The sequence below is a fragment of the Melozone crissalis genome, unplaced genomic scaffold (assembly GCF_028551555.1).
Source record: "Melozone crissalis strain CALT ecotype California unplaced genomic scaffold, PUWL_Pcris_2 ptg000063l_1, whole genome shotgun sequence".
Lineage (NCBI taxonomy): Eukaryota > Metazoa > Chordata > Aves > Passeriformes > Passerellidae > Melozone > Melozone crissalis.
In genome coordinates this window covers 12,725,227-12,739,378 of record NW_026535841.1, presented here as the reverse complement: position 1 = coordinate 12,739,378, position 14,152 = coordinate 12,725,227, and the positions used below count along the sequence as shown (strand labels likewise).

General features: G+C 43.6%; 1 protein-coding gene across 1 annotated transcript; it reads right to left on the bottom strand.

Moving 5' to 3' along the window:
• Window positions 1-744: 744 nt before the first annotated feature.
• ANAPC5 (anaphase promoting complex subunit 5) lies at window positions 745-13,768 on the bottom strand. The gene is made up of 17 exons (XM_054288863.1): window positions 13,554-13,768; window positions 13,384-13,463; window positions 12,545-12,654; window positions 11,961-12,156; window positions 10,936-11,002; window positions 10,090-10,191; window positions 8,833-9,023; window positions 7,904-7,985; window positions 7,152-7,241; window positions 6,088-6,269; window positions 5,471-5,606; window positions 5,171-5,245; window positions 4,252-4,373; window positions 3,019-3,126; window positions 2,173-2,320; window positions 1,443-1,605; window positions 745-1,095 (listed from the first exon to the last, which is right to left on the bottom strand). Exons 1-17 carry the CDS (start codon window positions 13,755-13,757, stop codon window positions 881-883), a joined length of 2,271 nt encoding a protein of 756 aa, XP_054144838.1. The 5' UTR covers window positions 13,758-13,768; the 3' UTR covers window positions 745-880.
• Window positions 13,769-14,152: the final 384 nt, after the last annotated feature.

Here is a 14,152-nt window from a genome sequence, read left to right as displayed (position 1 = left end):
CTTAGACACTTCAAGGATGAGACAGCCACAGCTGCTCTGGGCACCCTGTGCCAGGGCCTCCCTCCCCACCCTCACAGGGTGGTATTCCCCATCCAACCCTGGGAATCCAATCCACTCCAGGCCCTTGCCCAAAGTCCCTCTCCAGATTTCTTGGCCCCTCCAGATACTTCAGTTGTGATCTTCATCTATTCACCCATAAAAGTAGAGCAGGTGAATGACACACAGTGCTGAGGGGAGAACACACACAATAAAACATTTCAGTTGAGCTGGGGCTGTTGTTTCCCACTCCTCACCCTCCTCATCCCCCCTCTGCACAAGGACATATGAACAACAGTGCCAGGACTTTGCACTGTTACACCTTTCTGACTGAACCCTGTTTTTTCCCTTTCTGGCAGCACCATCTGTTTCTGCAGCGTAAACAGCAACTGCAGACAGGTTAAAAGCAAGGACACTTTTTAAATTAGACTCCCCCTTCCATACCACTTAAAAAGAGCACAAAGGAGCTTTGCCTACATTTTCCACTATTTTTTGTACTCCTGTGTTCATAAAGCCTGCATTGATTTGGGAAATGTCACTCCTAAGAACAGAACACTACTTCGTGACTGCACTGCTCCCCGCAGTGTGCTTACAACACAGTCAAGAGGGTCTTTGCTCTTTTTTCCCTGCTAATTTCTTAGTTTCAAGTAGAGAATAAAAGTGAAACGGGTGGAAAATGACATTTGTGTTACAAAACACAAATTTGTTCAAGACCAGACCATGATTTATTGGCAGTTATTCAGAAACCCGGATGACTGAATACAATAAAAAGGTGTTCATAAAAAAAGAAAACAAACAAACAAAACCAGAACAGGAAAACAAACAAATCTCATCTTTAAATGCATCACTTGAAGGCATTGATCAAGGGGACACCGTGTGCTGGCAGCTCCTGGTGCAGCTGACGGAACAACATGGCACATTTGTTCCTTTCCTGGTTCCTGCCCAGGGTGTGCAACAGCCGCGCTTGGAAGTAGAGAACGTCTCTGAGCTGCTCTTTGCAGTCCACTTTGGCAAAGTAACTCTTGGCTTCATTTAGATTCAAGATAGCAGATTCCAAAGCTGTGGGAAAAAGGGGGACATTCATATTTAAGCAAATATCACAGTAATATCTCCAAGGCAGCTCAAGTCTAAGGAGGCCAATTACAAATTCCTCAGCTTTGCAAAACCATTTGTGTCTTAGCAACGTGGTCTCTCAGCTACTTTCCATTATTCAGCCTTTGCTGCAAAATATGTGTGTGAAAGTATGCAGATAAACAATGTTCCATTATAAACATCTGTGCAACAACTAATTCCAAATGAATTTTGTATACAATAACCAGGTAACACACTCTGGTGTAGCGGGATTCCAGTACAGACACTGGTTTGCACTTGTGAGCAGTTTCAGAGAGAATTACTCTTCACACTACCTTCAATCTTCTTTTGTGGAGTGTAGGAAGCTGCAGAAGCCACCTGACATTTGGCCACCAGGAACATGGCACAGCCTTTGTCCAGGACAGCTCCGTGGGCCAAGACAGGTTCTATTGCCATGTGCAGGATATTCAGGGCTTGTTCAGGAATGCCAAGGATCAGCTGAAAGAGAAATCCTTGTTGGTCTCACACTGGAATCCACTGATAAGAGCAGCTTCTTCAGGGAACACCAACACAAGCCATGTCTGTTTCTAGTAACATGATGTAACATGCATCTTTTTTTTCCAACTTTTTCCCGACAATCTTCTTTTAAATCAAAACTTGTGAGTAGAAATGATTGGGAAAGCCTTCTCCACTCAGTGCTGACAGCCATGCCTCTCAGAATAGGCAATATAACTGAACTCATTACCAGCATTAATTTTAATATACAAGCCAACCTGTGCTGCTAGAAAGCCAAGATACCAGCATGAAAAGATAACTGAAGACATTAAGACAGGGGAAATGTATACTGCTTAATTATACCCAATAAGTATAAATTTTAGTGATACACATGAAACTCAAGTTTATTAACTTCCTCGAAAGCTTTTACATCCAGAGTTTGCTTCTTCACAATCAATAATTTAATTCCAACAAGGCTGTGTTCTTAAATCTCACAGGAGTAAAAACAGCATCCAGATCCCCAGAATAAATGCTGCCCTGCAGCCCTGTGAAAACACAAATCAGCCCTACCTGGGAGAAAGCCAAGTTGAGCACGGTTTCAGAGGCCAAGTACTGCAGGCTGTACTCGCGAGCCAGGGCCAGAGCCTGCAGCAGCACGGGCAGCGCGATGGTGTGGCACGAGGACCTCCAGTACAGCTCTGCCATGCACAGCAGCACCCTGGCAAACAGGGAGCAGCACTTACAGACTTCACTCTGGGTGAAAATGTCCCCTTGTTCCCAGGGAATTATTCCATCCACAAGGGTATTGGTTTTATTACAAATTACACTGCTACATATACAATACATTTGAATTACACCCTTAAGAGGAGATGCCACAGGCATATAAAAGATTAAATAACATATATAATATATAGTATATAATATATAATATACAATATATAATATATCATATATAACATATAACATATAATATATAATATATAATATATAATATATAATATATAATATATAATATATAATACGTAATATGTAATATGTAATATACAATATCTTTATTTAAATATCTTTAAATAAAGATAAACAGCTCTCTCAAGATTTACACCAAGGTAAAACTACACAAACACACATACACACATTTCCTATTTATTTTAGATGCAGTGTTTCCTTCTTCCAGGAACCTTCATGGAACTTTAACTTTACCACCTTTTAGTTTACATATTAAAAATAACTAGGTTTAAATGACACAATATTTTGAGGATTCCTCCATATTGTGATTAATAATTGAAATGACTCTGTAATCTCAGAATCACAGCAGGTAATCTGAAGACTAGTGAAGTCTGAACACAGACAAATTGAAATGGGTGATTCTAATCACTGCAAAGTGGCTTTAATACTCTGCAAATGAAACATTCTTACCTAATCACCATCTCGGTGTTCTTGATTTTCTGGCAGTGGATCAACAATTTCTGCAGAAGTTTGTGTGCCTCTGACATTTGATTTTGGGCTTTCAATACAATGGCTTTTCTGTCATGGTAGAAAGAAAACATCACTGTATTTTTGTACTTTGTATAGAATTCTGCTCTTCAGAACACAGTGAAACAGGTCTCTATTTTGTGACCTGTGTTTCTTGTAACTGCAGACTGGCAGCCTGACAAAGTGTACACATGCTGCACACACAGACAGGAGGAAAAACAGATCTCCCTGGTGCCAACTGGACAACTCCCAGGCAGAAAGGATCAAACTCATAAAACAGCTTTAGATAGAAACCAGGGATTGCCAAAACCAAAGGCCAAACAGGCAGCAGAAGTGGGAGGACATGCAAGCTAGAGAGCATAAGTGATTATCTGTGAGAAAAACAGGTATGAGGTAAAGCAGCTAAAATTGGCCTGAGCTAACAAGGATATGGAGCACCAGGAAAGTGGAGAGCAGGGAAGTCAGGACCAAATGCACAGCAGCAGGGGATGGGTACAAATGCCCTGAACCAGAGACTGAGCAGAGTATTTAAAGATCAGGGAATTCATGATCAGTCCAATTCCAGAAGGACAAGCATCAGGTCCCACAGCTTGAATACTGCTCTTCTGGCTGATTGGCACTGGCTGCTTTTAGGTGTTTTGCCTTTGAAAATCGACAAGAAATTCTTTGAACACTACGTTGGTTTTCATATTCACCAAATACCAAGTTTTAACTGTAACTATTTTTAACATGTCATTCTCATTTAGGAACAAGACCACGTTAAGGTGAGTGGAAAAAAAAATCACATTGTTCCATTTTGGAGATGTAGAAACCAGGCCACAGAGGAATTCACTCAAGGCCTGAGCTCCCTCCTCAGCTATTTGACATAAAAATCTGCCTTGTGCTCAGGTTTGACTAAAGCAGATTTTGAAGACCTTACCATGACAGATTCACAGCCCTAGAATAAAACCAACTTCAGCTATTCCAGTTCTTAAAATGCCCAGAGAAAAAAACTACAAATTATTATTGCAGGACATGCTCTAAGGGAACAGCCCTATAGGTTAGACCACATAACCTTAACTAGTTCTGGAAAGGGAAAAAATGTAAGCACATGTGACTGTCAGTGATCATTGTGCTAATTTTTCATGATCTGCATGGAAGAAACCTGCAAGTACAGAAAGACCCACGATTTCTTACCTGTATACACCTTCAATGCTATTTAGTGCTGTAATTCCTGCTACAAGAGAATCTGCTACATGGTATCTGCCATCGTTCATGGCTCGCTCAAACTGTATTTTCTGATCAAACAGCATCCAAAGCTAAACAAAGAACATCCAGAAACAAGCTTTAGAAGTTGTGCCTGCTCATTTTCCAATCCTAAATTAGAATTTACTTTTTATTTCCCCCCAGGGGTATTTATCTCCAGACACTAACTCCACTGTCCAATTATTGGATTTACTGAATTACTGTCCTCAACAGAAATGCTCAGGTCTGGATTAATGTTTCAATATTGAAGCTCACCTACTTGACTGCATTTTATGTGAAAAGGCTCTTTTAAATCATTACTAATGATTTGAGACTTGTAGGCAAGTAGACTTGTTTTGTAGTGAAAAGAGAAGGCTCACACTACATCTAATGAGATCTCAAGCACTTCAATGTAAATACTATCTTATAGACTCCTGTGGCAATGTTTCCCAGAGTCACACTAAATCAGGTTATTGGTCTATTATCTCAGTTATTTCTGGATTGTAATATATCAAAATAAGCAGCACTAATTAAACAGAACTTTGAAGCTTCAAATCAATGCAGAGCCTTTAATTGCTCTATGTGCTCATGAAGCAGATGTATATTCCTCTGTTAATGAAATTTGTACTTGAACAGCTTCATCTTAGGAGGTTGTGGTGAGAGAAATGTCTCACCAGTCTGAAAACAACACAGGCAGCTTTTCCTTGCTTTTGTAAAAAAGCTGCTGCTGCACAGCTTCCCATGAGGATGAACCCAGGGAAATGGGAAAATGTACAGCCCAAGGCATCCAGAGGAAAAGTCAGGAGCAGTGGGATTCACATCCTACTGTACAATGGTGACACAACTTACAGGCTGAATGCAAGTATTCTACCTGTGCATGCTGACTGTTGGGAGGGAATCTCTCCTTCAGGTGTTTCAGTATTTCAGAAGCAGCTGCAAAGTACCCCTGGAACACACAAGGACACTGATTAATGCACCCTGCTCCCCTCCCTTTCAGCACAACCCTCGGGGAAGGGATTTGCCAAGCAAACACCCTGCATTGTCTCTGCCCGCAGAGTTAAAGGGCGTTAAAGGCAGCAAAAACCACAAGTCGAGTCTTGCACCCTCTGTCAGCACCACCCACAGGCGCTCTCAGCAAATGGCACCTGGTGCAAGCAGGCCTGGAGCTCACCTGCTCGGCGTGCAGCTCTGCCAGGTGACACAACACCACGGCAAAGGACTCGGTGTTGTTCTGCTGAACGCCCACGTTCACAGCCTCCAGACTGTTCATGCTCAGCAAGGTCTGGGCTTGCTGAAGTGCCATGGTGCTTGTGCAAGAGAAATATCTGTTAGTTTTCAAGCAGCAAACAACAGCCATTTTTAATCTATGGGTTTATTATGACAATAGTCTACATTGTCTGGTTAAGCCAGGGGCCTGGGGAAAAGGAAAACTTGTAAAATAACTTCTGTCCAGAGACTCTGCACTGTGCAGGCACAGCAAGTACTACAGACTGAAAGCTGCACACAGCCAAAGCACAGAGATGCTGAAAGTGGGGGCACAGGAACAATTTATGATCTATTTGCCACTACTAAATGGAAACTCCATCTCTTCTTCAGTATGAGTTTTAAAGGAACACAACAGAATGGAAATAATTGCACTCAGCCTGTACTGAATCTGATTGCTTTATTGAGTCTGATTGCTTTATTTTAGTGCACTGGAGAGACACAGGCACTTGTTACACCTATAGAAATGCATTATGTGCCAACAAGTGCAGCAGCTAATCCAGGAGTTCCAAAGAGAGCCAATACCTGCGGCCATACAGTCTCCAAATGGCTGTTTTCTGTGCTATGCTGATGTCTATGAGCTCTGACAGGCTGTGCTTCCAATGCAACACATCAGAATCTTTTAAGGCATCCATTAGTTTGTTGGCAGCCTTTCCTGCAAAAGCTCTTTGCTGAACCAAGGACTGGATTCCCAAGGAAGCAAGATACTGGGAAGAAGGAAAAAAAACAACATACCTACAGTGATGGAAGAAAACAGAGTACCCCAGGCTGGCAAATTACACTGGAGCTGAGTTCTAAACTACTAAAAAAGAATTCCAAAAAGACAGCACAGACAAAGGAACACTGCTCCAGGCATTTCTTTAAATACTCACTTATGCACACCCACACATATGTGAATGTCATTTTGTTGGATGTGAAAGGTAATTTCCACTCCCCCACACAGAAATCTTATGGAGGAGGACAGGAGCAGTACCTGGATTTCTCCAGAACTGCTGTGAAAACAGAGCCTTTGCTTTCCTTCCCTTCCCCACAGAGGCCATGGCTGCTCCTATCTCCCAGCAGTTTTAGTCCATTTTAGAACAATTCTCTTAACAAAGGAATTGTGGATTTGGGGAAGACAGAACTAAACATTAACAGACAACAGATCTATCAAAGAGGAGGGCTGTCCTGCAAGATTTCAGAGCTGTACAAATAAACATGTGCTCAAAGCCCTGCCAGAGGCATCAGCACTGAGCTTCAGGGAAGGTGGAGCCCTAAGAACCTCCCCTGAGCACCAGATTGTAACTAAATGTGTCTGGGCCAGTAGCCACAGAGAGATTTTCTGCCTGAAAATCAAGCAAGTTAGAAGGAAAACCAGTGAACCTTGCAATAATGCTCTGGCATTAAAGCAACTGAACTCTGGCTTGTTAATAGGAAGCATAAAAGTCATAGAAACAGGTAGATTTTGGAGTGTTAAAACATGTTTGTTTAAATCCAATCCCATATTTTGAACAGACAAGCCACAAAACCCCAAACTCTGATTACACACACGCCCATTGCCACACGGTTTTGTCCCAGAATAAAGTTAAGGATTGATGAAATGGACTCACTGGCAATCCAAAATGTAAGGATTTGTTCACAGAGTGCTCCAGCAGAACACAGCTGTCAAATATCTTCTGCTCCAGGATGTACAACCAACTCTAGCAAAGAAAAAGATCAAATTCTCATTGCAAATAACTGATGGCTGCACCACTTTGAACTTGGCTTGCTGTTAGAGAATGCACAAAAAGTCACTGGAAATGCAAAATACTTGAGGATTGATTCTAAGGAAACTTCTGCTAAATGCTGCACAGCAAAACATATCAGAAGTGCATCCAGGCTGGGATGCTGGTGTGGCACCAGCCAACCTGGAGGTTCAGTGATGCACAAAAATACAGGGAACTGTGGAATGCAGCACCTCAGGAGTTTGATACCATTGATGTCAACTCATTATAATGTTAATTACAGGGAAAAAAAAATAGAGAAATCTAAGTCCTTCCCTCCCACTTTGCTTGCTCTAAAGGTGGCTCTGAGAATTCAACAGACAGAAAGGAGGCAGCTTCTGAAATACTTCTTCTTTTTACATCATCTAAGGCTCAACTTTGAGCTCATTACTGAGATCTCCACTGGGATAACAATTCCTGCTTAAGGAATTAACCCTGAGCTGCAACAAACCATGCCATGATCCTTGCCCTGTGTGCCAGGAGTGATGCCAGCCCACTGCTGGGCAGTCAGATGCTCTGGGGAGGTGCTGCTGTGAGAGGAGCTCTGCAGCAGCTCCCTGAGCACGACAGCTCCAGGCCCATTGGCACAGAGCTCTTACCAGGCAGTGCTGCAGGCACACGTGGTCATTGGACTCCTGGGCAATCCTGATGGCTTCCTGAAGGGCCAGTTCAGCCTGCTGGCTATGACAGACAGACAGACAGACAGAGGGAGAACAATTACTGTTCCTGCAGTGCTTAAGATACAGCGTCCTGATCCAGAGGAATATTGATCTGAATTATGCATCATGCACTCAGATCTCTGATTTCACAGCCTGTGTTTTCCTCCCAGCACTCAGCAGTGCATTCTGGTTTTCAGGACAGAAAGTCTGACAGCATCTGCAAACCAAAATGCAGCTGTAACCCCTACATGGCCTTTCAAACCCTGTACAGGCCACGGTGGCAAGTTATTGTTTGAACAGGGGCAACATTTAGAATCTGCCTGTGTGGAAATTGTTACTCTCAACTTTGCAGTGTCCTTCCCCTCTCCAGTCCTTTCACATCATGCCTCCAGGCAGCAATCAATAAATGCAAACCATAAATGAAGATGGGTAGGCTAGCTTTATCAACAAAATAAACCCCAACCCATGTGGCATTTAAAATTTTAAAAGCTCGGATGGCTTTTTTGTTTTAATTATTCTTTTGCCAGATCATCAGCTTTGTGTTGACTTGCAGAAAACCAACCACACTTTCTTGAAAATATGGATGAAAATAGGCAATTATGTCCACTGACCCTTCTGAGGTCATGGAAATGTAATTGAACACTTAAAATACCCAGGACACAGACAAATATCAACTCTTAGACGGCTCAGTTATTATGGAAACCAAACAAACACCAAAACAAAAACAAACCCAAACAAACCAAGATCGCAAGAGGATCCCAACCCAACCACAGCTGCTGCCAAGTGAGAGAGATCCCCTGCAGGGTTTTTAGAAGGAGGGGAGGTCTCTCAGCCCCTGCCATGCCCGGGGTGGGTCAGTGATTCCGTACTAGTGGCCGAAGCGGCAGTGCAGCGCCGCCAGGTTGAGCGCGGCGTAGCGCAGGCTGCGCCCGTAGCCCTCGTCCCCGTTGCTTTTGCTCTCGGCCCCCGTGAGGATCAGCCGGTCAAAGTAGTGCAGCAGGCTGTGTGTGGAACTGAAGACATCCTGCACCCTGATGCTGTTTAAGTAGCTTAAATAATGCTGGAAAAGGGAAACAAAATCAGTTTTAAATGTACAGATACCAAACCAGAGGATTTGTTTGTGATTACTGGGTGTTTCTGTCCAAAACATGTAATTGTGAAATACTGATCAGAAGTTGCAATGCTGATACTACCTGGGCAGAATTTCTGGATTAAACTGGATAATTTCTTGGACAATATTGGCTGTTTGCCCTAACAGGATCTGCCAAATGGTGAAGATTACAAGATCTGTCAGAAAGATCCCAGAGAGTCTGAGATCTCTGAAGAGATGGAATTTCTGTATTTATGTGACAGTGGGAATGGAGGCAGCACTCCCACAGTGCCTGCACTCAGGAAGATACAACATCAGCACTGCTTCCAAATGCTGTGCAGATAGAAAGGAGATGCTAAAATTCTGTATTTCCTCTTTGGCATTGGGCAGGGTAATCCTTTATGCTGTGAAGTCCAGGCAGGGACTATGGCAGCCCTCTCAAGGATACCCTTCCCAACAGCAGCAAGGAAAATCTTTCTGCTCAGCCCAGGGCTGCTGGGAGGCAGAGCCAGAAAGCAAGGCAGGAAGGAGCTGAACTTTGGAAGTTGCTCAAGAAGAAGCTGTTGAGGGACAAAGCAAGAGCTCACACCACGGGTCTGGCCCCTCAGCATGAGCTCTCTGTGGCTTTCAGTATAAATTGCTATTAAGGACCAGAAGCAAAGTGAACAACTACCAGCCAAATTAACAGATATTGCACTTAGTAATGATTTTTAAACTACAGGAAAATGAAGCCTGAACTTACTTAGGAAAATGTGGGCAAATTATGTAAGTTTTAGATTTAGTTGAACAAGAATGCACTCAGTGCCACCAAAATTAAGAGGTTTATATCTGTGCATGAAGGAGAAGTACTTTGCTTAATTAAGGTTCCTGTACCTTCAGGAGTTTTAGTCTGAATTACTAAACATTTACATGCAACTTGCTCCCAGTTTTATCATCTACTTATATTTCAATAGAGAATAAATTACTTCCAAATAATCCTATCCTTGAGATAAGAAATCCTTTTACAACCATTCTGGATGAAGAAAAAGATACTTACTGCTTCAGCAAAGTCTGGATTAAATTTTAACAAGTTGTTCAATTCCTTCTGTAAAGATGCTGGAGCAAGAGCCTTTGTCTCATCATTCTTTAGCAAAGAAGCCTGGGATAAAATTTGAACAGCACAAGTAAGAAATGTAACTCTACAAGGAGGGTTATGAAAATATATTATGGTGCAGGATTGTCAGGTTGGAGAGGACATTAAAGAAGATTTTGTAGCAGCTCTGTCTATTATGACAGTGGCAGTTCTATATTACATTATAGTGTTCAATTTCCAGAGATCACAGAGACCAAGTCAAATAAAACCTTATTCAAAGGACTGTTTAAAGGCATTTAAAGAATTCTGGTTAAGTTTCCCTCTGAAGAACTATTGCCACACATTGCTCACTGGAATTGCATGTATCTTCTCATAGAAATAAAAACCCTCAGGAAAAGAAATTGATAAATCCAGTTTGCTTTGGCAAGCAGTTCAATTAATTTTAAAAATCACAAAAATGTAGCTACTAAAATCAGCATTACTGACTATTGAATTACTGACATTTGTGTCCATGTGTATTTCTGTTCCCTTTTTTATTTACCAGCTGGAATAACCAACAAATCTGCACATTTCACAGAAATGTGAGGCAAGCAGAGCAGAAGGACCTTGTGAGAACCAAATATCAGCATATGGTGACATGTCTGCATGAAACACTCATAGCCCCAAGTGCTCACACTGAGCAACAACAAGCAGGATATCAACAAAGCTCTATCAGAGCACAGAAAACATCTTAGCTGACACTGTGGGTAAAATTCAAGGTGAAATTGGTGTTATGGAACATTTCCTCCACTTTAATGAGAATTAACATACCTGCTGAGAAAGAAAATACTCTGCTTGTTTCTGGGAAAGAGGCCCACTGCAGGCTATCTCTTCTTCCCTGGTAAGAAACACTCTGGTTAGAAACAGGGCAAGGAAAGACAGCACAGGAACACATTTCATCACACACCCCACACTTCTGCTTTAGAAAGATTTCTGAGATATTACAGCTCAAAGCATGAAAGAACACTGAGAAAACTTAATAAAGAATAAAATCTACTCCATCAAAGTCAGCAATCCAAATGATTTCACACAGTTTAGCTTCAACCTGCACAGACTGTGGTTTACAGCAACATTACCCTAAATATACCCTAAAAACCCTAAAGAAATACAGCAGAGAAGATTTGGGGCTGACATATTCAAATGGCTCTGCTTTGTTTTCTGTCTTCTGAAGAGAGTCCCAAGGAGATTAACTGGCATTTTGGCCACATCCATCACAGCTGGAACAGCTGGAAACAGCTGTTCTGTAATTTACTGTGTGGAAAGGCAGCAAGCCCAGCACACAGCCAGACCCCAAAGCTGCTGTCTGACTCACCAACTCCTGCACAAGTTTATACAAATACACTTTGCAAAGTACATTTTAAATACATGGACACATCAAATTATTCTTACAATGGAGCATCTTTTCAGCAGGTGAAAACTCTCAGTGTTTGCTTCTCCTTTCTCAGGTAAATAGAGACGAGTTCTTTTATTTGGAGAATGGTGAAAAGCAACACAAAACCATTCAACCTAACTTCTTATTGAGCAATCTTTCCTTGCTGGCAGCAGAAGTGACCTCTCCAACAGAGGAGTCACCCAGCAGAGGGAAATTGTGGGCAGCAGCTGCCTTTGGGCTGTGTTCCCCAGGGCAGGATGAGGATGGGGCAGCGCCACCTCCCCGAGCCACTGACAAATGTCACCACACGGTGGCACCAAGGAAACGAGCGGCCACAAAGCTCAGCCCGGCTGCAGGAGACTTTAAACAAATCAAAGATTCATTTTCTTAAAAGGTTGAAAAGGCTTTAACACGAATTGATCACCTTAAAGGCCCATCAAGTTCTTCTTTCTCCATTTTCCCATCCAGCTCCTCTGGATTTGTCAGCTCCATGTCATTCTCATCAGCTCCATCCTTTTTCTCATCCTTCTGGAAGTACTGCTGCAGTGCTGTGTAGAGTTTGTAGACCTGGCTGAAGGAAAGTTTGTTGTATGCCAGGATCATGTGGCGCAGGAACAGACCTGGAGAGGGAAATCCTGCTGTGAGCAGCCAGGACACAAATTCATGGCCAGCAGCTTCAACAACATCCTCAGTTCCTCATCAAACAGAAATCAATGAGAAAGTAAGCAGAAATTACTGAGTCTCATCTCGATGATACAACTCAGTGTATCATCAAATCTCACTAAAGATAAGTGATAAATTGTTAAAATCAGTAACAAGCTCACAATGTGCAAAACTATCAGTTAATAGGCAACATCTGAGCAAGAGAAAAATGACATTCTGCAGTTTAAAACCTCCCCAGAAAAACAAAGCTGTGCCCTGAGGGAGTGACATCAATGACAGATATCACAGCAAAAATATGGATAACGATTATTTATTATTTAAATATTATGGATAACGATTATTTACCTACTACACTTGTTTTATGAACTTCTGGCTCTGTCCCTGAGAATGAATCTGAAAGATCATCAAAAAATTGTTCCATGTCTTTCAGTTCTCCTTCTGCCATAAGTTTTAACCTACACAGGGGAAGAAAGTGTCATTTTTTAGGGTATTAATGCAGACAACAGGGGAAAAATTACATGTTCTAGGGTATTAACATAGACATCAAAAATATTCCCCTGCTTCCTGCATAAATGAGTAAACACAAACAAGTGATAACTAATTTTTTGGACCCCAGGAGGTTTTATACTGAGATAAGATCATATTAAATAGTGGTAGTAATAATAATAATAATAATAATAATAATAATAATAATAATAATAGTGGTAAGCCTAATAATAATATAATATTAAATAGTGGTAAGCCTAATAATAATAATATTTGGGCTTTTTTTCCTTTTTAAATAGCCCTTTGTTATGAGAATAATTAGATGAGATGGTTATTCTTAAAACAAATAGGAACTTTTTTTTTTTAATTTAAAATTGAAATTTGAAATGCTTTCAAAAATTTTAAATTTTTGTACTGCTTGCATTTTTGGAATTGTGAGTTTGCTGTTTAGTGAGTTATTTGATGTGACAACAGATCTTCTGTCCCACAGAAACTTTAAATGTGATCACTTCGATGTCGGTGCCTTTCAGAACTTGGCTATGACAAGCACGAAAGCTGTCCAAGCAGAGTTTTGGCCCAGCCGGTGCTTTCAGAGCCGGACATTTGCAGGTTCCGGGGCACCTCCTACGCTCGGAGGGACACGAACAGCGCGGGGGATCCCGGCGGCCCCGCCACGCCCCGCCCGCCCGGGCCCGCACCTGATGTGGACGGAGCCGGCCAGGTGCGGGCAGCACTCCTCGATGGCCTTGCGCAGCCGCGACAGCGCCATATCGGGACCCTGCGGAGGACAGCGACATGTCGCGACAGGCCGCGACACAGCGGGGCCGCCCTCCCCCCGGCCCAGCCCCAGCCCCGGCCCGGGCCCGACCTGCAGCAGCGGCAGCAGCAGGCGGTTGAGGCGGCGGCGCTCCAGCAGGCCGAGCTGCGGGCCGGCGCGGCCCAGCTCGCTGAGCAGCACCAGCAGGGCCATCTTGTGCGGGGTGACCCAGTCGCGGACGCCGAACACGTTGGCGTGCACGACGCCGTTCGTCAGCATCGGGTTGAAGTACAGGCTGTCGTGCACGCTCGCCATGGCGGCGCCGGGGCCCGCCCGTCGCCCGGGGAACCGCGCGCGCCCCCGCCCCGCCGGCCAATCGCCGCCCGCGCCGCAACGCCGCAGCCAATCGGAGGAGGGGATGTGCGCCTCCATAGCGGGGCCGCCGCGACGGGTCGGGCGCGAGAGAGACGTTCCGGGGAGAGAAGGGTCCGCGCTGTGGGGCCGCTCCCCTGCATGGCAGCCAGGCCGCGGCTGGGGACAGCGAGGGCATGGGCTGCGCTTGGGCCGCTGCGGCCCTCAGAAGTTATCTGTTGGATAAGGGAACAGACATTTTCTCTGTGTGCTGGCGCTGCTGAGGCACCACAAACACTGGGGTCAGTTCTGGGCCCCTCACGCCGAGCCAGACCCTGAGGGGCTGGAGCGGGTCCAGG